The following is a 24,423-nucleotide window of genomic DNA, read 5'->3' on the forward strand; positions in this document are numbered from 1 at the left end:
ACTCATTAGCGCTGCACTTCTTCTTTACACGATAAAAAATGTTTTTATCAGCAGAATAAAGAGCCCTTCTCTGTCACTTTGCTTTTCAGTGCAACATACACCTTAGTAGAGTATTAAACTAAAAATAGTGATGACCATAAAATACTCACCGGCCCTTTCTGACCGCGCAAACTGGCCGGCGATGATCCACGCCAGCATAGTAATGGCAACCAGGGCCCCAATGTGCAAAAATGGAGCCGTTGCCTGCAAGAAAATAAAACTCATTATATCCAGGGTTTTTAAGCAGGATAAATGCAACATGTACAGCTGCACAGGAAGCGAGCAGAAATCTCCTCCAATGGTATCACAGACCTCAGTAGGAACTGTTGATATAGCAGTGGAGGTGAGATGTACTGTCTTTTGGGAAGGAAGTTATTTAGTCAAAATATACTCCTTTGCTGCTCTCAAGTACAAAGAATTCAACTCGGGGTTCATAACGGTAAAGAATGAGAGCGCCGCAGGTTGGTGGTACCAAGCCCAGTTTAAATATCTTGACCACTGGGAAGAGGATATAGCCAATGCATTTTGTGGTCTCACAATTCATTCATCATGATCAAAGCTTGTGTGCTGGCAGTTATTTGGGTAAATGGGACAGTGTCAAGTATAAGACAAAAGGTTAGAGAGATCGCAGGTTGCCAATCAGACAGTTGTCTGCCAGCATGCTAGTCCTGATGAAAGGTAGACATGTGCAATTTGTTTTGGTCCCAATACAAATTCAGACACATTTTTGGTTATTCGGGTGTATTTAGAGAATACTTTATTAATCCCAAAGGGAAATTGGAAAACTGTTACGACACAGACACACTTAAAGAGGAAGTAAACCCTGATGGTGTTACTTCCTCTTTCTTTCCCTATAAAGGGCTACTATGCATCGCATAGTAGCCCATTATGTGAAACTTACCTGCAGGAGAAGCCCGCAATGTCCCCGTCTTCCTCGCTAGTAGCAAGCGTCCATTCTTCCCCCCTCTTCCTTCTGGGTCTGTGAACTTCGGCTCTGTGACTAGCCAGAGTCGCGTGAAGTCACTCCTGCGCATGCGCGCGGGAGCCGCCTTTAAAGACATGACCCGAGATAGAAACGGCAAAGCATGCCCATTTTAACTCTGGCACATGCGCAGCAGAAATCACTGAACATCGATTTGGAAATATCTCCTAGACCGTGCAGGTCTGGGAGATATTTCAAGCACCTACAGGTAAGCCTCAATCTAGGCCAGGGATATGCAATTAGCGGACCTCCAGCTGTTCCAAAACTACAAATCCGATCATGCCTCTGCCTTTGGGTGTCATGCTTGTTGCTGTCAGAGACTTGCTATGCCTCATGGGACTTGTAGTTCTGCAACAGCTGGAGGTCCGCTAATTGCTTATCCCTGATCTAGGCTTACCTGTAGGTTAAAGAGTTTGTAAAACACAAGATCACAATAGACTGAACAAGATGGAAAAAAATTACCAATAACAGCCATTAACATCAAATAAAACTACACTACAAATTGAAACATCCATACAATTAAAATACAACATAGAATAAATAACACAGACTAGAATAACATTCAAACTACCAAATACAAATGCATCACTTTCTCCAACACCACCCCAGATAATAACCAACACAATATTTATTTATTTCAGGTACTTGTATAGCGCCGTCAATTTACATATAAATTGTACATTCACATCAGTCCCTGCCCTCAAGGAGCTTAGAATCTAAGGTCCCTAACTCACATTTCATACATATATACTAGGGACAATTTAGGCAGGATCCAATTAACCTACCAGCATGTCTTTGGAGTGTGCGAGGAAACCGGAGTACCCGGAGGAAACCCACGCAGAACATGCAAACTCCAAGCAGGTAGTATAGTGGTTGGGATTCAAACCAGTGACTCTTTTTACTGCAATACCAAGATAATATAAAAACACAAAATCCTGATCATAAACAACCAGAATTTGTTTTGATTATTAATTTTCAAACAAATTCCTACTTTTCAGAACAATTCGAATTTGGATCAGGTCAAAAAATTAATCCTGTGTGAAGAATCCCCTTGCCAAAATTGGAAAAAAAAACGGCGTGGAGTTGGCCCCAACATCCATAACAGACCCTTATCAGAGCATGCAACCTTACAGGTCAGGAGGGGGAGACAAATTAACAAAGGCCTCATCCCCACAACCATGGCTGGTCTGCGGGCTTATCGGCATCTGTAAGTCCCTGTTAACAAGGGGCCCCCAGATCCCAGCCCCTCCCATGTGAATGAATATTGACACAAAAAAAAAAGTGTCAAAAAGTAATAGTTTCTGACAATTCCTTTATTAAAAAAAAAAAGTGTCCCTTGATGAAAATCCATCGTCAATCACTGTGTCCCCAGAAAAAAATAATGCTACAGCTGACATGGAGGCCTACTGCAGGCTCCTCCGTTTGACAGCGCTTGTATAGAGAAGGGCGAGGCCTCCCGTCAATGTCACCTGGTTGCGTCTGTTATGGATTTTGAGGGGGAACCCACAGAATTTTTCTTTTGGCGTGGGGTCCCCCTTAAAATTCAAATGAGACTTGAGTAGGCGAGTTTAACATGCCTGCAAATTCCACACACCAAGCAAAATTTTCTGCGGCCACAACACAAAAGGTGGGCGGTCAGGAGGCAGTAAAACTGCTCGATTTACCACCCCTAGCTAAACCGTGTGAAAGAGGCCTTAGACCCCTGTCACACTGGAGGAGCCTGTAAAGCACCTGAAAATGCCACATCTGCAATCCCAGTATGCTTTCACACCGAGACACTGCGCCGACAGGATGCCAAAAAAAGTCCTGCAAGCAGCATCTTTGAGGCGCTACACCTCTCCTAAAGCGCCCCTGCCCATTGAAATCAATGGGAAGCGCCTGCAAATCGCCTTGGCAGCAGCGATTTACGGGCGCACTTAACCCTTCATTCGGCTGCTAGCGGGGAATAAAAGCATCTGAAAAGTGCCTTAGCGCCTCTAAGATGACTCTCACATTGTTAGTGTGAAAGGGCTCTTTATATTCATATCAGGGAAGGAACGTTAAGTAACAAGTTACCTGGAAGGAAATGAATAGGACGTTCCATTCTTCCTCCCACATTTGTTCTATGGACGACATAGCTACAACTGTAGCGACCAGAACAGCAGCAAGGAAAGCCTGAAAAACAGAAGAAAAACACTTTTAGGCTGGGACATGCCAGACATTGCATGTGATTCGCATGGCATTGCTGTGCAGATCACATGCAATGTCTGCGTGATGCAAATTCAACCAAAACTGCATGGCTGAATTTGCATCGCATTCGGACCAAACTTGTGCAGGACATTTTTTTGGTCTGCACCAGAATCGGATCGCATGGGTGTTCACACCCATGCGACCTGATTCCTGTCTGAATTGACAGTTCGCACTGCGATCTGCAAACCGATCTGGGGGGGTGTCCTTAACTTTGTTTTGACACCAGCAGCAGTTGCAGAGGGCAGTGTTAAAGGGTCACTAAAGCAAAAAAACATTTTTTTTGCTGAAATGACTGTTTATTGGGTATAGAGACATAAAAGTTAACTGATTCCTTTTAAAAATTATTAAAAATTGAATTTAATCAATCATATAATGTGCCTCTAGTTTCACTTTCGGCTTTAAAGGTACATACATGAAGTTCCGGGTGAGAGGTGAGTCGGGAAGACTCACAGAACAAAAACAAACAAATCCAGGGCAGTGTTTTGTTTTTAAAATGAATCTGATTGGTTCTGAGGAGTTTTAGACACACAGTAATGACAGCTTAGACCACCGTGAGAAAGCTCCCAGTACCATGGTTATAAGGAAACAGGCAACCAGGAAGTGTGGAGATCACAGCAGAATTACAGCTACTTCAAAGCAAAAACGAACAATAAGGACATGAAACCAGGACTGCAGTAAGGTAAAGGAAGCTATTTAGCTAAAAAAAAAATTTCCTTTAGTGACCCTTTAACTGCCTGCGAGTCAGGTGCAATGCGGGAACTCGCACTGGATTTGCAGGGTTTCCCGCATTGCACCAGTGTGATCCGAGCCTAAAAGGAGTTAGTCCACATAAACTAGACATTTTGATCATAGCCTGGAGGGTCCCTGGGCTTCTTAGGACTTGCATGCGCTTTAGGTGCGGAGAGTTTTAGGTACATTTTAGGCTCATTTCTGGTGATGTTTTGCTCCCCAAAACATCAATAGTGATGAAAACCTGACGCCCTAACCTTTCTCCACTGGGTACAAAAGCAAAAAGTTGGGATGGGTTTTAAAGAATTTTAAACTCTTTCAATTTGTACTAAAAGGTCCAATTTAAGAAGAAAATGCAACTACATGTTTCTATCACAAGCATGTATCCATGTTGCATTAGACCAGTGATGGGGAACCTTGGCACTCCAGATGTTTTGGAACTACATTTCCCATGATGGTCAACTACACTGCAGAGTGCATGAGCATCATGGGAAATGTAGTTCCAAAACATCTGGGGTGCCAAGGTTCCCCATCACTGCATTAGACTATATGGCACTTGATGGACAAAGTGTGCGGATCACCACACCTGTATGAGCTTGTTGGACATCTTATACCAAATCACGGCCATGACCTTGTGGCCATAACAGCTTCTTCTCTTCTGGGAAGACTTTCTACAAGATAATGGAAGGGTGTCTAGAAAATGAGTGCCCATTCAGACAAAAGAACTATTGTGAGGTTGGATACCGATGTTGAATGAGAAGACCTAGCTCTCAATCAGTTTTCCAATTCATCCCAAAGATGTTCAGAAGGGTTTGAGGTCAGAGTTCTGTACAGGAAAACAAGTTCCTCCACACCAAACACATCAACCATGTATTTATGGAGCTGGTTTTGTACACGGGGGAACAGTCATGCTGCAACAGAAATAACCTTCCCCAAACGGCAAGACTGGAAGTTGTGCAATTGTATGAAATGGCTTTGTATGCTGTAGCATTACCAGAACCCTTCCCTAGAAACTCTAGAACTCATTTGGAGGAGGTCCACAAACTTTTGGCTACATAGTGTATCAATAGAAAAATTACAATTCCCTCCAGGCCTATGTAGTCACCTTGTGAAGCCAGTGTATGTTCATTTGCTGTCCCACAGCGATGTGGCATAGTGCTAATATCTGCAAAAAAAACCAAAAATAAAATACATTAAAAATAAAGAGCGAAACGACAAATGGCAAGTTAATGCAGAACTGAAATCTGCTAGAACCATAAAATCATTACACAAAATTCCTCCTAAATATGAAAATCGGAGGATTATTTGGAAAAAAAAAAAATACACCCTATACAGCAGGCGTGTCCAAAGTCCGGCCCGAGTGGCTAATTGCAGCCCACATTCCAGTTTAATATGGCCCCCTGGCCATTTGTATATATATCTTTTGTGGCTCCCAGGGCCACAAACGATATGTATCGTATGTATTGGCTCTGCCTCGGAGGGGGCGGTACGAGTACCGCCAGAGTACATAAAGGAGAATTTCCTGTTTACTCGGCGGCATCTGTAATAGGAAGTCCCGTCTCCTGGGCTGCTATTGGAGGACTGTTCTGTCTATCATGAGAGGCCACCAAGTAAACAGGAGATTCTCTTGTATGTTATCTGGCGCTCGTCCCGCCCACCTCCCTGTCCCTTCCGATACTGCAGATGGGCATCAATAAGGCTGCACTGATGGCAATGGTGAGATAATACACCCAAGCTCATCTCTTCACCACACACAGCCTCAAAGGCAAGAGAATTCTTGTTGGGCAGTGTATTCGTGCTCGGTCGAACACACTTAGACCAAATTTGAATGGTGGGCAAAATGGTCGGCTCTCATGCGTGTTCACTTCATCAAATCTGGCCCTCTTTTGAACACCCCTGCTGTACAGTTTAAGCTGAGCATACAATGAATAAGCATATACAGGCAGCTGAAGTTGCATGTGGATCTCAACTAATCTTTCTATAAAGGCTGATCTTCTCTTCCTATGAAAAATAAATAAAGAACCCGCGCTATGGTAACATATATATCAATATAAGTGTATATTAGGGCTGCTGCTAGAATGCAAGTTGATGACCCCAGGTAAATGATGTGAATAAATAATTTAAACTCAGCGCTGCTCCTATAAAATTACTAACATACATAAATCTGTCTCACCATATAGAAATATAAAGTACTCAGTGCTAATATTGTGCAAAAAATACAATCACCAAGTCCATTAAATGTGGTATACTGGTGTAGCATTATCCCCGGAGGAGCTGCTGGTTGTTTTGGGTGGCACATTTACCTCATGGCTCCCCCGAATTCCTAGGGGTGGATGATGCGTATTGCATTTGGTAGAAGTAAAGGAATGTCCGCAACAGGTGTTCTTTGCTGTGCTCTTTATTACCCAGACAGGTAAAAACAATAAAACTTGTGGTGAGGAAAGTAAAGTTGAAGAATGTAGAATAGCAGATTCAGGCGTGATAATAGGAAACAGTCCTGCTCCCAAACGTACCACTTCTCTGCGCCACTCCTGCCTGAGTGGGTTTAGTGTACCCGGACAGGCCTCTCTCACTGACCTGGCAGCCGGAGTATCACTCGGACATTTGTAGGATAAAGTCCCTGTCACGGACCCTCCTTGGTGAACTTGAGGAAAAGTCTCTGTCACAGACCTTCCTTGGTAAACCTCAGAAAGATACCTCTGCCACAGGCCCTCTCTGGATTGTAATCATGGAGATAGTCCTCAGATGAATTACGCCTGGATCTCCTTCAACTTGTCGCCCAGGTACCGACAGAGGTGATCAATCCCTCAGTGTCCGGCTACCTTGATCCCCGGTGGTTTGTCGAGGCCCTTTTGGATCGCCAGTCTCTCAATGGTGCTCCTCCGATGGACTCCCCACCGAACAGCAGTACAGCTTGGGATCCTCAAAGGTGGGAGCCCAGTCACTCACTGGGTCCCCATCGCTGCTCAGATGCTCCAGGCCAACATGGCCCCGGAACCAGGGACACCGACAGGCACGCATGCCCCAGCCAGATAGGCCATAACGCCGGGGCGCCGTGATGTGGTCACCCTAAAAGGTGGGTGCCACACTCGAAGAAGAAGACCCAGAACCAATGGCGTCTGCCTCATAAATACCCCTCCCAGTATGCACAGCGAGGTCAAACCCTCCTGATTGGCTGCTGGGAAAGAGCACCCAAACCTTTACTCCACTGCTGCCACCTGCAGCACCGGGAAGAACACCCCAGTACAACAGAATAGCCCACAGCACAGCCCAGCTGAGACAGACTCTGTTTTGCACTTAATCTGGATCAGAGTTTAACTACACTCTGATCTACCTCTAAATTTAACTAGCAACGGTACCATGAAGTACACAGGCGCTACACTGGGCTGGTGATAAATTGAAAAATATTCTCAGGTGGTCAAATCGTGCTCCCCATCCTGGGTCCCCACTCACGGGAAAGATGTTTAAAATGCGCCTGTAACAGTATAGCGTCTCCCATCCACATAGAAGTGTGTCTGTATTAGTGTCTCCTTCCGGCTCGTCGGTCTGCCCTGTTAGGGGCAGTGCAAGACTTGCTAAGTTGCAGGGTAATTTTACCCATTCCACAGGATGAGAGGTTTTAGGGTTTTTATGCAAATCCGTTTGTGGTCCCGAAGAAGGACGGGGTCCGTGCAATTTTGCACCTCAAAGCCCTAAATGCCTTTGTGAGAGTATGGAAGTTCCGCATGGAATCCATTCGCTCGGCGGTGGCTGCGCTCCTTTCGGGGGGACTTTCTGGCGTCCTTGGACATCAAGGATGCATACTTGCATGTCCCAATTTGCGCAAATAACCTCATCATGTCCGAATAAAAACGTATTGATTTTACTTCACTGTACTCCTACTACTATGGTTACTCACTGCCATTAAAGTCCTGTTGGGGCCCTATAGTTCTGTGCACATTTGTATCTATGGATGTGGCAGTCTTCGGACTTTTACAACACTGCGCTATTTACATTCATACATCAGTATTGTGCACAAGTACCCTTTAGGTACTGTAAACTGTAAACCTGTTTGAAGTCAGTCGATACAGATAGTGGACATTTTGTGCATCCAAAGTTGCAATAACATGTTTGCCAATGAGAAGCCAGCGGTTGAGGTTTGTAGCCAGTTATTCAAGAACCAGAAAATATATTTTTTTCTTTTTTTTTTAAACATTGACCTTTAAATAATCTTCCCACTAGCATAGCTTAAAGCTCATGCAATCTCCCTATATGATCCCTCCATTATCCCATGAATATTTAAAAGCTTGTTGATGGATCACAGTAATAAAAAAAAAACGCGTTTAGCGAATGTTTAATCCCAGCCCACCGATAAAGCTCTAGGAGCAAATAAAGCGGCATAATTACAGCAGTACGTTTGTTAAATGTTGGCCGCATACAAACCAAACAACATTGAGAGGACACAAAAAGGTGACCGATGCAAATAACAAAATGTAATTAAGAATAAACTACACAGGCGCTACATAGCCTTTTCAAAAGGGAAGCGGGCAAATATGAACAAAGCTGCTCTGTCATTTGGCACGACCTTTCCCAACGTCAGCCATTGAGTACATTTTGTACCCAGTTGCTCTCTGGTCAGGCCTAATTCCCTCTCTAAACGTCAAGTGAAAAATAACCCAATAGATTTTTTTGAAACCCCTAACCACTTGACCTTCAGGAGGATTTACCCCCCCCCCCCCTTCATGAGCAGGCAATTTTTTTGAAAAACGGGAAATCTGCGTTACTTTAACTGACATTCGCATTAACGTGCGACACTGTACCCAAATAAAATGTACATCATTTTTTTCTCACTAATGGAGCTCTCTTTTGGTGGCATTTGTTCACCACTTTTTTTTTTTTGGGCTATAAATACTTTTGAGAAAAAAAAAAAATTCTGCTATACAGTAAAACATATACAATAAAAAATGTTTTTGAAAAAAAAAAATGTTTCTTCATCATTTTAGGCCAGTTTGTATTCTGCTACATTACAGCGTATATTGATTTGTCTGCGCGAACGTTAGAGCATCTACAAACTATGGTATATATTTACAGAATTATTTTTTGTATACTAGTAGTGGCAGCGATCAGCATATTATAGCAGGAATGCGATATTGTGGCGGACAGACTTTTGTGATCACCAATACAGTGATCTGTGCTAGAAATATGTCACTGTACTGACAATGGCCGGGAAGGGGTTAAAAATCTAGGTTGATCAAAGGGTTAACTGTTTGCCTAGCCAGTGTTTGTGTGTACTGTGTTAGGTGCTGTTACTATGGGAAGAGATGGATTTTATTCCCCGATTTGCAGGAACACAAAATCCACCCCTTCCCCCTGTCAGAAAGAAGATCTGCCTTGTTTACACACAGGCAGATCTCCATTCTGTGTGTTTTGGGTTGACAGACAGAAAGACTCGACGCTGCCCCCGGCGCCACTGGATTTGATTCACAGCAGCGGGAGTCAATGGCTGCGCTGCGATCAATCTATCCAATCAGGACACGAGACACCGGCTGGGCCTGGTGTGCTCGTTGCAGTCGTGGGAATTACAGGGCTCAGGTAAGTATAAGGGGGGCTTGGGGCGCTGCTGCAGCACAGGAGGTTTTTCACCTTTATGCCTAAAATGCATTAAGCTGAAAAACGGCGAGGGTTTACCATCTTTAAAGGATGCCGATCTTTAGCAAAAATGCTACTGCTCCTAAACACTTTGGAAAATGCTCCCAAATACTGCAAAAACGCTGGCGAAAAATGCTAAATATTATAAGTGTTTTTTTACCCAGCATTTTTTCAGCAGTTTGAGTGTCTAGTGTGCATGAGGCCTTAAGTGAAAAGGGTATTGCACCATTAGAAGTTTCCCCTTTTCTATGTTTTTTGTGATGGGACTATTTTCATTGCTTCAGAATGAGGAGGATTAAAATTGAGTTCCACCCATTTAAAAGTCAGCAGCTACAAAAAGTGTAGCTGCTGACTTAATAAAATCAGACACTCACCTGCAAACCGGGTCCAGCAATGCGGGTGAACGAAGCTCCGCTCCTCTCCCCCTTCCTCTCTGCGGAGCCGGCACCATAACTGTGGGTGCCTGCGCGAGCCATGATGCGTGCCGTGAATGGCCGGGCAACCTTCTGGGACCTGTGACGTGTCCCAGAATATTGGGGGGAGAGGTGATCTTCCTTCTGGTGCCGCAGAGCCCCGGGAGGAAGTGGGAGCAAAGAAAATGACATGCCAAATGTAGCATGTCAGGGGGTCACCATCACTTAAAGCGGAAGTTCCATTTTTTGGGTGGAACTCCGCTTTGAGGATGTAGTCACACTGACCATACACGCGTGTAGTTCCCTGCTCCTGTTGGGTAGGCGCCATTTGTAAATTTAAGGTTTCTGAGCTGTAGTTTAGCTCAGAATGATTATGTCAAATTGTTGGTTTCTGTTCCAGTTCCGCTGCGTCGCACATTTTCCACTTGTGGGTATTGCTGTCACCACAGGTCAAGGTTGGAAACGCAGTGGATTGGGTGCATTGAGTATTTTTCCCCAGAAGCAGCTCAATGGGTGTGGTCCCCACCACTGTGCATTCTGGGAGAGGGTACTTAAGGGACAGACACTGTTTTGGCGGGGTCTTCCGATCCCAGTGGCCCTCCTGGCCTCAGGGATGCAGGGATGCGCTAGCAGTTTTTTCCCGGCCTCAGGGCCTGCTGGCCCGAGGCTCCACTACTGAGAATAGGCCCAGGAGTTTCTGGGGTCTACTGGTCCAGGGATGGTCCTGTGCTGTCATGCCTGCGGGAAGAAGCCGAACAATTGGGGATTCAATTGGAGGACACATCCTGGCCAATCTACCTCACAGTGCTGCCGGGTGGCTGAAAGATCTTGGTACTGTATAGCTGTGCTTTTGGAACTTTTGCAAAGTGTGTGTGGTTACATGGTCCTGTGGCAGAGGACTGTGCAACGACTCGTTTACACTCATCAAGTCTGTGGCAGAGACTTCTGAACGAGCTTCGCACCAGCTGCTAGGTCAGTGAGAGAGGCCTATCCGATGGTTGCTGAATCCAGTGTGGAAACGGTTTGTCCTCTGGATCCAAGACCGAACCGTGATCCGCAAAGCAAGGTACCTGAATCTCCCCTAACTCTCCATCCCTCTGTCTGAGTTTGTTTAATAAAACCTTGGAAGAAAAGAGACCAAGTGTTGGTGCAGACATTTGTGAATAACTCTTCAAGGAGGACCCCTAAGTCGAACATGGTAAGGCAACGGCAGGCACAAATTCAAACCAGCAGCTCCTATGGGGGTAGTGCTACACGCGTATATTGATCTCTTTATGCTGCAAGGTTCTACAATCTAGCGAGTTTTCATCTGTAGGCGTTGTTGATGATCCTTTCATAGTAATTATTGGAACGAAGTCTTAATATTGGAGATCGCTGGATTTTTTCCCCTCTTTTTGATTATAAACAGTGGAAGGTCTAATCTGTATTCTAGCTGTAGCGCACCTTTACTTTCAGAAAGGACGCTATGTTAAATTTAGTGGGGAATGAGAGAGTTATCTTGCTCTCATTCTGGAATTTGTTAAATTTGGCTGTCGCCAAATCTGGATTGTTCTGCGGGTCAGTCTGCGTTCCAGGGATGCAGTTTAATCCCTGGGCGGCAGGTGGCGCCAGAGAGGTCCAGGCGGAGCCGCTTCTTCCCAGCAGCCAATTAGAGGAGTTTTCCCTCGCGGGGCATGCTGGGGAGGGGTATTTCTGTGGCGGAGGGCGTTGTTCTGAGTTCTGCGCGGGTTCCTGGTGCGGCACCCACCTTTAGGGTGTGCGCACGTCACGGGCCCCACCACTATGGCCTACCTGGCCTGGGGTCGCGTGCTACGCAGAGTTCCTGACTCTGGGCCCTCCTGGCCTGGAGCAACTGATGCTACCATGGGGCCCCAGTGACTTACTGGGTCCCCACTTCTACTGAGAAGATCCCAAGCTGCATGCTGTTCGATGGGGGATCGGCATGAGGAGAACCCGGAGGCAGGTGATCCAAGAGGGCTTGAACGAACCATCGGGATCTGGTGACCGGGCATTGACAGGTACACTTACACTGTCAACCGGTGACCCCAACGCGATTTACTGGGAGGATTCGCTCTACTGTTCAATTTAATCTTGCACTAGGCCTGTGGCAGAGGTCTCAACATTTAATCAGAGCCAGGTCTGTGGCAGAGACTTGTTCCTCCCAGAAACCTCAAGTGACGCTCCGGCTGCCAGGCCTGTGGCAGGGGTCTGTCCAGGGGCACTTCACCCACTCTGGCTGGAGTGGCGACGTACTGATATAATTACAGAAGGCAGGACTGCTTTCTTTATCCAAAGCCTGATACTGCGAAGTTACGCTATTTTCATCAATCTATCCTGTCTACCTCCAGTTGATGTGTTGGTCGTGTTTGACCTGGAAAATAAAGCATTCAGAAAACCTCATCTACAGATTGGATATTCGATTACTGCTCTACTCACTACCTTCACCCCTAGACACTACATAGAGGTAACTTAATACGCCGATCCCAAATCAATCAGCGGCTCCTGAGGGGGTAGCGCTACATAGCACTGCAGTTTTTTGCTCAATGTTTGAAAAGCTACATATATTGCCCTTCCTTCATGCTGCCTAAAAAGTATATTGTGAACCAGGGCTCGACAAATCCCGGTCGCCAGGGCGACTAGAAATAGCGTCCTGGCGACTTGGCTTGGAAGGTGGGCTGGCACCATCTGGTGGTGAGTCGTTGGTATTACAAGTTATTACCACCAGATGTGTGAGCTGGCGCCATCTGGTGGTGGCCGTTGGTATTACAAGTTAAGCATTACAAGTTAAACAGCAATTCTAATGTCATTTTTCAAGATTTTCACTGACATCTTCTTCCCTCTAATTAGAACCCCCAAACATTATATATATTTTTTATCCTAACACCCTAGAGAATAAAATGGCGATCGTTGCAATACATAAGCTGTGGAGGATACTTGAGAAACATTGCTGTAGGACACTCCTAGTCTCCAATCACAGAGACCCCAGACCCCATTCCGTGTGAAGTGACTTACCAAGAGTCCTGTAATATAAGTAAATCCCGCAGCAGTAGTGACAAGGATTGGAATGGACCAGTCATCCCAGTGTCCTGTTCTATTATATAAAAACCTGTAAAACAAGATGATTACATTTAATAAAAACATTTTAAATGTTTGCACATGCATTTTGTGTATGAAGTCTTTTTATAAATATTACAGTAATTACAAGGTACAGTGAAGGAAAATATTTGATCCCCTGTGGATTTTGATCATTTGTCAGTGGGCAAACGTACAGTCTATAATTTTAAGGGTCGGTTTTACAAGTGCCAGGACAAAAAAAAAGCCATGCATTTCAAAAAAGTTATGAATCGATTTCAGTGTTAATGAGTGAAATAAGTATTTGACCCCTTCGGAAAAAAAACGGACTTGGTACTTTGGTGGCAAAACAATCACAGGGGTCAGACGTTTGTAATTGGCCACCAGGTTTGCACACATCTCAGGAGGGATTTTGTCCCACTCCTCTTTACAGATCCTCTCCAAGTCATTAAGGTTTTCGGCCGAGGACTGGCAACTCAAAACTTCAGCTCTCTCCATATATTTTCTATGGGATTAGGGTCTGGAGACTGTCTAGGCCACTCCAAAACCCTAATGTGCTTCTTCTTGAGTCACTCCTTTTTTGCCTTGGCCGTGTGTTTTGAGTCATTGTCATGCTGGAATACCCATCCATGACCCATTTTCAATGCCCTGGCTAAGGGAAGGAGGTTTTCACCCAAGATGTCCCTTAGCAGAAATACACCCCCAAACCATGTTTCCACCTACATGTTTAATGGGGGGGGGGGGGGGGGTGATGTTCTTGGGGTCATAGGCAGCTTTCCTCCTCCCCCAAACACAGCGAGTTGAGTTGATGAGCACCCCTGGGATAGCAGCCATGCCACTTCCATCCATACAAGACACTTAAAAGGTTAGTAAATATGATGTTAAAGGGGGGTTTAGAGGGGTTCTGGAGTCTGAGTATCCCATAAAACTTTCCTACATCCTATCCAAACCCCCCCCCCCCCCAAATGTTATATATATATATATATTTTCTCATTACATATGCATACACACCCCCTAGACTGATCCTTGTGTCAGCGTGTGTGCTGGCAGCCACTGCACCGGAGGAACCTAGGTCATCATTATCTGTGCTTGTGAACTACAATAACCAGTGGACCAATTAGAATAACGCTACACTATACAAAATGTAGTTAAATAATTTTTTACACTTTAAAAACTATGCATAAGTACAAGGTTTTCAAATGTTTAATATATGCATTGCACATAAACCTATACGTACACAAACACACACCTAGAAACCTACCAATGTATATAAATGACCAGGATAGGAGGATAGAGTTGATTTAGTCGCACTTTAATAAAATGAGGGGTCACAGCAATATGCTGGACCGACATGGGCTGGCTCAAAGGGGAGATGGTTTGTTCCTCCCCCTCCCCTTCTCTCTCTTTATCTCTCTAGGTTGCCGCTGTTTTCCTGGGGCAGGACCGGCCAGGGATTGGTTCAGACAGCGAAGCAGCCGATTGGATGATTCATGCGGACGAGAGGCTATTTATAGGTCTGGGTGAGGTGACCGCTCAGACCGTCTTCCGACGCGCAGCAACGAGCAGCGTCACCTCTCCCTCAACATGGATTCCTCCAGCGGCTGTGTGGAGCTCCTCTGCAGGTTACTAGAGAGGGCGGAGAGCAGAGGAGGGGAGGATTGGTTGAGGCGGTGTCTGGCTGAAGAGGGCGGCTCAGCTTCGCCAGCACCTATCCCAGAGGTGAAAGCGGTCGGGGGCGGCACCAGGAAACCACCTGTCAGAAAGAACAAAAAACAAAAAACGAGTGCTTCTCTGCAGCCTACAAGCCAGGAGGGAGCTGCTATACAGGGTGCCTCTTGCCAGCAAGTGGGCAGCGCTACTCCCCCTCCTGCGGGGGGTTCGAGTGGGCATATGGTTCCTGTTGGTGAGAATCTTTCAGTAACTCAATTTTCAAAGTTTTCAGTTTTGGTGGATTCATTATCTGGAGTGTTACAACAGTTTAAGGGGGCACATGGTAGTGGTGCAGATATGAGTGGTGTCACACAGGGGGCACGGATGTCCGGTGCAGGGGGTAATGTACTAAGGAATGATGGTGATATTTCATGTACTCAGCCTGCTGGTGCTACACAAAGAATGCAAGACTCATTGTATGAAGGGCACAGATGGCTGTTACAGGACAGGTAGCTTATGGTAGTAATGATGTTAATTATGCTAATATGCAAGATGATATCGGTGCGGTGTGGCAAGAGACAAGTGACCCCGCAATGCAGGTCAAGGACACATTTGTCCCATTCCAGTTTATTTCAACCTATGTGTGTTACCCTATATTACCAATTAGACCTTCTGCTGTGACGGTCGGTGAATCCTCATTTAAAGAGCCCCTCCCATGCGCTTTGTCCCCGCTGGGCTTTCATTTATCAAAAGCAGTGAAAGACAAAATATGGAGGGGCGAGTACCTTGATATTTTGTCATTGTTGCCAGCTTCTAAGGAGTTTCTGGCTAAATCAGACAGACAAACGGGGGATAGAGCAGAAGAGGATAGGAGGAGGGCGATTGCCAAGACCTTTCAGAATTGGTTAAGGCTTTCTGTATATATGCAGCGGTCATGGGGAAACGTTTTCCTGGGAAGTGTTCCGGGCTATTTCAACACCTGGACATAATCGCCGAGGCCTTTCGCCATTTTGGCGGCTCGGCATGGTTTACTTATGACGAGAATTTCCATCAAAAAATTAGCGGTCCATCCCTCTTTGCACTGGGGGTCAAAAGACGTGGGCTTATGGCTTAACTTGATGCTACCAAAGCCACAGTTTACCCCCCGACCTCAGCCCATTGTGTAGGGCACATTTCGCAAAGGGTTTTGTTTCGCATTTAACGAGGGACAGTGTAAATTTTTGTCAAACTGCAGATTTAAACATGAATGCTCATACTGCAGTGGTACCCATGCGGCGAGCAGATGCTTTCGCAAAGCCGCCGCAAGCACTTTTCAGTCAGCATCCAGCCCCCTGGAGAAAGGCCCCGACGCCGGCAAGCTTGGAAAAATGCGCCCATGGCTAGAGCGCTATCCCGATCGCAGGATGGCAGCTCTGCTAACTGAAGGGTCTACGGATAGATTTTTGGTACCCACTTTTAAGGGTCCGGGGTGTACAATGGTACGAAATTTATTATCCACAGTTACACATTCTTGCATAGTCCAAGACAAGATTTCTAAAGGGCTTTTGGATGGCAGAGTTGCCGGCCCCTTTTCTGACCCTCCGTTTTCAGATTTTCATGTATCTCCCCTAGGCATTGTGCCTAAAAAAGAAGTCGGCAGTTTTAGAATGATCCATCATCTCTCTTATGCCCCGAAATTTTCTTTGAATGATGAGGTCGCTAATGTCGATGCACCGGTATGTTATTCCTCGTTTGACGAAGCTCTAGTCCTGCTAAGGCGGGCAGGCCAAGGGTCGCTGCTGGCCAAGGCCGACATTAAGTCTGCTTTTCGCCTCCTCCCAGTGCACCCGCAAGGATTCAACTCCCTTGGTTTCCATTTCATGGGGCAATTTTATTTTGACAAGTGCATGCCCATGGGCTTTTCTCTTTCATGTTATTATTTCGAAGCCTTTTCTTCTTTTTTGCATTGGGTAGTGTCAAAGGTTATACCCCAGAGTTTCGTCCTACACTACTTGGACGATTTCTTGTTTATTGGCCCGGCGGTGTCGTCAGTATGCATGGAATCTCTTCAGGTGTTTTCTAAATCTGTAAGAAGTTCGGAGTTCCTCTTGCACATGAGAAAACCGTTCAACCTGCAGCTTCCATCAAATTTCTTGGTATTACCATTGACGCTCAGAAGATGGAATTTAGGTTGCCAGAGCAAAAAGTACAAAGGGTGTCCTTGCTGATTGCAGATTTTTTAGCTAGGAAGAAAGTTTTGCTGAAAGAAGCCCAGTCCTTGCTGGGGCTATTCGCATTTGTGGCCAGAATCATTCCCATGGCTAGGGTTTTTTCACATAGATTTTCTTTAGCCCTCTGAGGTTTCAAGAGCCCTCATTCGCATGTGCGTATTTCCAAAAGCATCAAGGAGGATTTAAAAATGTGGGATTCTTTAAGTAACTTTAACGGTACATCAGCTTGGCAACTAGATTTCGTAGATAGCATGCAATTGGAATTCTTCACGGACGCGTCAGGGTCTTTCGGCTTCGGGGCCTTTTTGAATGGTCATTGGTGTGATAGCAAATGGCATGCGGATTGGCAGCAGAAGGAAATTCTGCAGAACCTGGTCCTTCTGGAGTTATTCCTTGTCATTGTCGCTGTTGTGATTATGGAAGGACACCTTTGTGAACCGAGAATTTTAGTCCACACGGACAATAAAGGTGTACTTTTTGCCATTAACACTCTATCTTCAAAGTCTGAACCAGCTATTAAACCGTTACTTTTCTTGGTACTACATTGCATGCGCTTTAACATCTGGTTGAAAGCTGAACACATAGCGGGAAAAGTGAAAAATATATCTGACGCTTTATCTCGTTCACAGTTCAGCAAGTTCGGGGATTTGGCCCTGTCAGCGGATCTACATGGCACCCCTTGCCCAGATTTCCTCTGGGGCTTAATTTGGGACTGATCTTCACTAACCTCAAGGCCTCTATCAGAGAAGACGTGGATGGACTATAGGCACTCTTGGAGCAAGTGGTGCTCTGTCAGAAGGCGGGTTTGGATTCTTTTTTCGTTACTTCCTACGTTGCATTATCCTTTCTGTCTTATCTTATTTAATTTCAGCTTAGCCCGTCTTCTATTAGTAGAATTCTCGCAGGTGTCTCTTTTAAAAATTTGCGGGTCTCCCCGCTTTGACTTCATTTTTTCAAGTCTCCCAGGTCCTTAAAGGTCTTAGGAGAGCTAATCCTTCGGTGGACAAAAGGCGTCCGATATCCATCTCTTTGTTGGGTGACCTTCTTGGAGTTTTGCGAGAGGTTTGTTTTTCCGAATTTGAGTCTCTTCTTTTCAGAGCCGCATTCACGGTAGCCTTTTTTGGTGCCCTTAGGCTAGGTGAATTTACAGCAGCAAATAAACGGTCATTGTCCTTTCTACGTTTTTCGCATGTCCGTATGGAAGGGGGTTCACTCTACCTTTTCATGTGTAGATCCAAGACATCACAGGATGGTAGTGGTCGTTGGTTCCGTTTGTCTAGCTCTCCAAATAGTGCCATTTGCCCGGTTCTTCATGTTTCAAATTATGTTTCTGCTAGGCCTTTGTCTGGCGAATCATTCTTTATTCATGAAGATTTATCCTCCCTAACAAGGTATCAGTTTTCAGCTGTCTTGGCCGCCTGTCTGAAACGTCTGAACCTTTCCGGCTTCCGTTTCTCATCTCATTCGTTCAGAATCGGGGCGGCCACTACTGCTGACTCCCTTGGGTTTTCTGAGAAAAAGGTAAAGAGTATAGGTCGTTGGGGCAGTGACAGATACAAAATCTATGTCTGCCCTAGTCTAACCCCTTAAATTTCTTTTTCAGATCAACTCAGGACAGTCGTGTGGATAGTAGGTCACTCCTACATCTGGGCTGCCAGGCATGCTGGATCCAGATCCTACTCTACTACCTTAGGTCTGGATACCGTTTTTTTTATGATTTTTTGGTCTGGAGTCAGGGGTATGCGTTGGCGCAATATAATAGAACATCTATCTTATTTATCCAGTATATGGCCTTCCCCTCAAGTGATAGTCATACACGCCAGAGCTAATGACCTGGGAAAATTTAGCACTTGGGATTTGCTGTGCGAGATGAAAAGAGACCTGCACTCTATAACCCAGATGTATCCGGGGGTAGTATTAGCATATTCCAAGATGGTCCCCAGGCTTCTATGGTCCCCTTAGGGCAGCCTTTTTTATGTGGATAGGATCCGCAGGCGCCTGAATAGGACGATACATAGTTTCATATCCTCTATTGGTGGGTTTTCTTTTCGCCATACAGAGTTGGAAGTTTTTTTGCCAGGTTTATTTAGGAAAGATAAAGTTCACTTATCATTGATAGGTTTGGATATCTTTAATATGGGCCTCCAGAGTCTAATTCAATCGGCCACAGTGGTGGGGGGGCCCCAGCCGGTAGCTCTGCTGCTGGCTGGGGCCGGTGGGGAGTAGTCGTCCAGCTTCGGCTGGATGGACAGCATTTAATTTATAATAGTTTAGCCAAGATGGCTTATTTATTTGAAATTGTAACCCCCCATCCTGGTGGATGACACCGTGGCCAATTTTAATTCCAAAATGTAATAAAGGTGTTGTATTATATTGGTGTGTTGTCTTGTTTATGATATGTACCTTTGTGCTAGCCCATGAGGGGTCACAGCAATATGCTGGACCGACATGGGCTGGCTCAAAGGGGAGATGGTTTGTTCCTCCCCCTCCCCTTCTCTCTCTTCATCTCTCTAGGTTGCCGCTGTTTTCCCGGGGCAGGACTGGCCAGGGATTGGTTCAGACAGCGAAGCAGCTGATTGGAGGCCAACGACCGCGCAGACGAGAGGCTATTTATAGGTCTGGGTGAGGTGACAGCTCAGACCGTCTTCCGACGCGCAGCAACGGCCACCCGCCCCCCCTCCTTTTCTCTTTTTGCTCAAGTCATGATGTCATCCGAAGTGGGGAGTAGTCGTCCAGCTTCGGCTGGATGGACAGCATTTAATTTATAATAGTTTAGCCAAGATGGCTTATTTATTTATTTGAAATTGTAACCCCCCCATCCTGGTGGATGACACCGTGGCCAATTTTAATTCCAAAATTTAATAAAGGTGTTGTATTATATTGGTGTGTTGTCTTGTTTATGATATGTACCTTTGTGATAACAGAGCAGTCAGTTCTATGCCCATTACAGCTGGTGTCCTGACGGCATCACCATGATGAGCTCTCCCACTTGACATACAGAGTCGCTGGGTATCCATCAATCATGGGGTACAACTATTATGCAGCGTCTGAATATTAAAGAGGCCATCCATCTCATGGCCACCCATCTGGAACGAACGCCATCTCCGGCTAGTAACATCTCTGACATGATTCTACATCTCATTCTAATAGGAGCGCCACAAACTCAATTACAGAATCGCTCGAAAGCAAGACCCAGACATTGGAAGCAAGCTGACTTTCTGTCTCAGTTAAACCAGTTATAGGTAAAGGCCCTTCAATGCTATATTTCCTATTTTTAGGACTACATGGCAGATGATGAGCAGTCATGTGACCCATTCCAAGTGGCAGCTGACCATTCTAAAATGCTGCAGAAGACAGTGAGAAATCAAGTTGTGAATAACATTCCCTTATCTGTTAGAAAATGTAAGGTCACTGACATTGTATTTATTATACACAGTGAACAGCTGATTACAGACGTAAAGCAGAACTCTAGCTTCAAGTCTCCCCCCTACTCTTCCACCTTCCCTGAAGCTCCCTGGGAAGTTTTTCGCCGACATCCTTGCAATAGAGCAGGGTTTCTGAACCAGGGTTCCTACAAGAAGTTGCTGGGTGTTCCTTCGGGCAATTTTAACCATTCAGATAAGTTCCCACTGACATTCATCTTTTTAGCTACCTGTAAGGGAAGAATTCTTCCCAATGGCCACAGGTGTAAGGACCGGACCCCCCCCCCCCCCCCCCCCACTGACCACCAAACTAATGTATCATGTGCTATAGACATTGTTTCGCAGGGGATTTCCTTGAGATCGGAAAGTTATTGTAAGGGTTCCTCTGTATTGAAAAGGTTGGGCAAATCTGCAGTACACCGTCTTGGATCATGATATATCTTGCCTTGTAGCACACAAAGGACTGACTTCGTTTTTAATTATCGCACAGATGTTCAGTAATGGTTTTGCAGATTGGAGAAAAGAGTTGATGTACTCACCAGTTGAACTCATTGTAGTCATTGTGAACTTCCCACCAGAAATAAAACCAGGTGAGGGTGAGGAAGAAGGTGAAGGTGAGGATCGCAAACCATAGCAGTTCCCACTGTTGGCACAAAGAGATGACAATGAGCATGAGTGAAATGGACGGAAACAAGCGGCTTACCCCTACAGCCAGCAAGGCCTGAACAGATCATACTTGACTGTGGATATTTGATTGTCTTTAATAAATAGTCAACACTTCCAAATGTTTGGCATCATATTATACAGAAGTCATATGTCTTAGGCTCTTCACACATCCATCTCATCCTACAATCTCTGTACAATCAACATTACATTTACCAAAACTTTATGAGGACCTACCCTACCCTTTACAAGTGCCCTTGCACTAGATATGTGTTGGTCTCTATGTCCTGAGACTGAAAGTAAGGGGAAATCCAAAATGTACAGTTCACATATATCGTAGATGAGAATTTAAGAAAATCTACCAAAACACAGAAGAAAAAAAAAAAAAAAACTTGATGGGTTTCAACCATTTTCAAAGGTTATATAAAACATTAAAACAAGTTTTGGGTTTACACACACATTTAGCATGTAAAAATACCTGTAATAAAATAATAAATATATAATAAATCCGATGCTAGCAACTCACATCTAATTAAACGAAGCATGCCACTTTGCAGAATAAGTCTCCCATGTAGCTAGCTAGAAATTAAATTTTGTCATTGGGTGCTCCATGACCACACATTCTAATTCCGTGTTTCTCAACCTTTCCTAAGGAAGGTTCCGGGCGAGGATACGTGTACGCAGTGTGGAGAGAGAGATCTTATCAAGAACCTGCTTCACAGAAGGATTCTGGGAATTTTTGTGAGTTTATTTTCTCTGGTTGCTTTACTGGTGGATCGGTGACCCCTTGGAGGATCGCTTCAAAAGACAAGCTCCATCCCAACATATGTATGAACAGAGATCTTGTGTTCCTGTTAAGCAGGAACACAGATCTCTGTTCATCCAGCGAGTCCATTCCCCACATAGTTATAAAGCATCCCTTAGGGACACACGTAACCCTCTAATCGCCCCTGGTGTTAACCCCTTTCCTGCCAGTGTCATTAGTACAATAACCATGCATATTTTTAGCACTGATCACTGTAATATCACCGGTTCCCAAAAAGTGTCAGTTAGGTGCCCGATTTGTCCACCGCAATGTCACAGTCCTGCTAAAAATCGCTGATCGCTGCCATTACTAATAAAAAAAATGCCAGAAAAATATCCCATAGTTTGAAGAGATAAGCGTATATTGATTGGTTTGCGCAAAAGTTATCGGGATTTATCTTACCAAAAATATGTAGCAGAATAAATATTGGCCTAAACCATGGCCCTCCATTTGTTCAGAAACTACAATTCCCATGAGCTATGAGTAAGCACTAAGCAATAGTGCGAAACGCGTCAGCTGTGTGCCCCTGTTTTTGCTATGAGGTATAGTGTTTGATAACCTTTACCAATAAAAGGCAACCAAAAAGGTTTTTTCCAGAGTGCGGCTGTCCAAAAACGTATTTCTACAAATTGCTTTGTGCATTGCCGGCACCTGGGTTTCTCTGGGAGGACACGGATTCATCCACACACCTAATTGGAGCGGTGACTATCATTTCTCTATCCCATCATGCCTAGTCATGTCTGTGAATGTCAGAGTTTTACAATGCCTCATGGGTAGAGTTGAGCGGACACCTGGATGTTCGGGTCCGAACCCGAACTTTAAAAAAAAAGTTTTTTACAAGAATTTACACTTCTTTCGTGAAATGGTAGGGGTACAGTACCCCATTACCTTTACACCCCAGGGGGGGGTCAGGATCTGGGGGTCCCCTTTGTTAAAGGGGTCTTCCAGATTCTGATAAGCCTCCCGCCCGCATACCCCCACAACCACCGGGCAAGGGTTGTGGGGATGAGACCCTTGTCCCCATCAACATGGGGACATCCTCCCCATGTTGAGGGCATGTGGCCTGGTGCGGTTCAGGAGAGGGGGGGCCGCACTCTGTCCCCGCCTCTTTTCTGCGGCCGGCCAGGTTAACGTGCTCGTATAACGGGTCTGGTTATGGATATTTAGGGGGAACCGCACGTCATTTTTTTTTTTAAATTGCCGGTGGGGTTCCCCTTAATATCCATATCAGACCTAAAGGGTCTGGTTATTGAATTTGCGGGGACCTCCGCGCATTTTTTTTCCTGAACTCCGATCCCGGACCCAAACTTTTTCCAATTATTCGGGTTCGGGAAAACCCCAAAGTCCGTACCGAACCCGAACTTTACAGTTCGGGTTGGCTCAACTCTACTCATGGGATGTGTAGTTGAGGATCCCTGGCCTAAACTGAAGACATTTTTTTTACATTTTTTTATTGGGTATGTTTCATGGCAGAAAGTAAAAAAAAAAATATCTAAAATATATATTTGTTCAAACTCTTCTGCCTTTTGTTATAGCGCTTAAAAATATCTTGCATACCAGATTGTACGATTGTTTATTCCGTACAGTTGTCATCCGACATACATAAGAAACGCACTACAACACATGACATCACTTCCGATTTTTTATTTGTACGAGAATTTTCGTAACCTTTCCATTTTTAATATGAAACTAGTATGCAAAAAAAAAAAAAAAAAAAGGGACGATCTGTCGTCCTATTTTCGGATCGTGTATACGGACCATTAGACTTCATTGATAGTTTCCGCATGTCATGTTTAGGGCAGCTCATTTATGTCAATGGGCTACCACTATGTGCGGGGCATGTGCAGAAAAAGGTGTCATGTTTTGGTACGCAAGAAGGCACACACATTTGCAAAATGTGTGGGGATGCAGTTAGGATTTAAAAGAACCGCTGCATATCTGCAAAGGGCAGCACATTTTTGTGTGTTGCGGGTAAGATCATGATTTTGAGTGCATTTCTGCAACGCACTGGTGTGAACGGAGCTTAAAAAGAGGACCCCTTTTTAACCTGGTGGAAGATTTTTCAGCACCTCAAATGAGAGTGCTTTTTTGTAATGTTGTAGTCTTGAGAAAATGGTGGTGAAAAACAAGGCCCTCTATGAACCACCCCCACTGCGCTCGACTGGAGATAAACAAAAAAATCAAAATATATAAATGAAATACATATAGTGGTGAGCTATAGCTGCTGCTCTTAGCAAAAATATAAATGTGACAAACAATACCTATAATGACACCCCAGTGTATAATGTGTCAATATGTGTAAATAAAGCAGCGCATGTAAACAAATAAATAATTAATCACATAAACAATTTAACTGAATAAACAGATGAAGTGATTACCACCTTATATGTGAAAATATATATATATATATATATATATATATATATATAACAGTGCAAATATGATCATAGAACTGCACAAAGACAATAAAAAAAGTCTATGGGTCCATGAATATGAAGAATCCAAATGAAACTGATTAGTGCGTAATATCACAAAACAAATCTTCTATTATTCTTCCACCACACCCAAGTGTTGAAAGTGA

The 24,423-nt window shown here is 44.7% G+C and overlaps 1 protein-coding gene across 5 annotated transcripts in view; it reads right to left on the reverse strand.

The window, feature by feature from the left end:
- The window catches only part of GDPD5 (glycerophosphodiester phosphodiesterase domain containing 5), a 352,873-nt gene that overhangs the window by 69,434 nt on the left and 259,016 nt on the right, over positions 1–24,423 (reverse strand). For all 5 annotated transcript variants that reach the window (XM_040340040.1, XM_040340042.1, XM_040340043.1 and 2 more), the window contains exons 3-7: positions 20,914–21,017; positions 13,033–13,126; positions 5,085–5,144; positions 3,077–3,175; positions 150–243 (exon numbers count right to left, since the gene is read on the reverse strand). In XM_040340040.1, coding sequence (XP_040195974.1) covers positions 150–243; positions 3,077–3,175; positions 5,085–5,144; positions 13,033–13,126; positions 20,914–21,017 — 451 coding nt within the window. The remainder of the gene's footprint in view (positions 1–149; positions 244–3,076; positions 3,176–5,084; positions 5,145–13,032; positions 13,127–20,913; positions 21,018–24,423) is intronic.

The sequence above is a fragment of the Rana temporaria genome, chromosome 2 (genome assembly GCF_905171775.1).
Source record: "Rana temporaria chromosome 2, aRanTem1.1, whole genome shotgun sequence".
Lineage (NCBI taxonomy): Eukaryota > Metazoa > Chordata > Amphibia > Anura > Ranidae > Rana > Rana temporaria.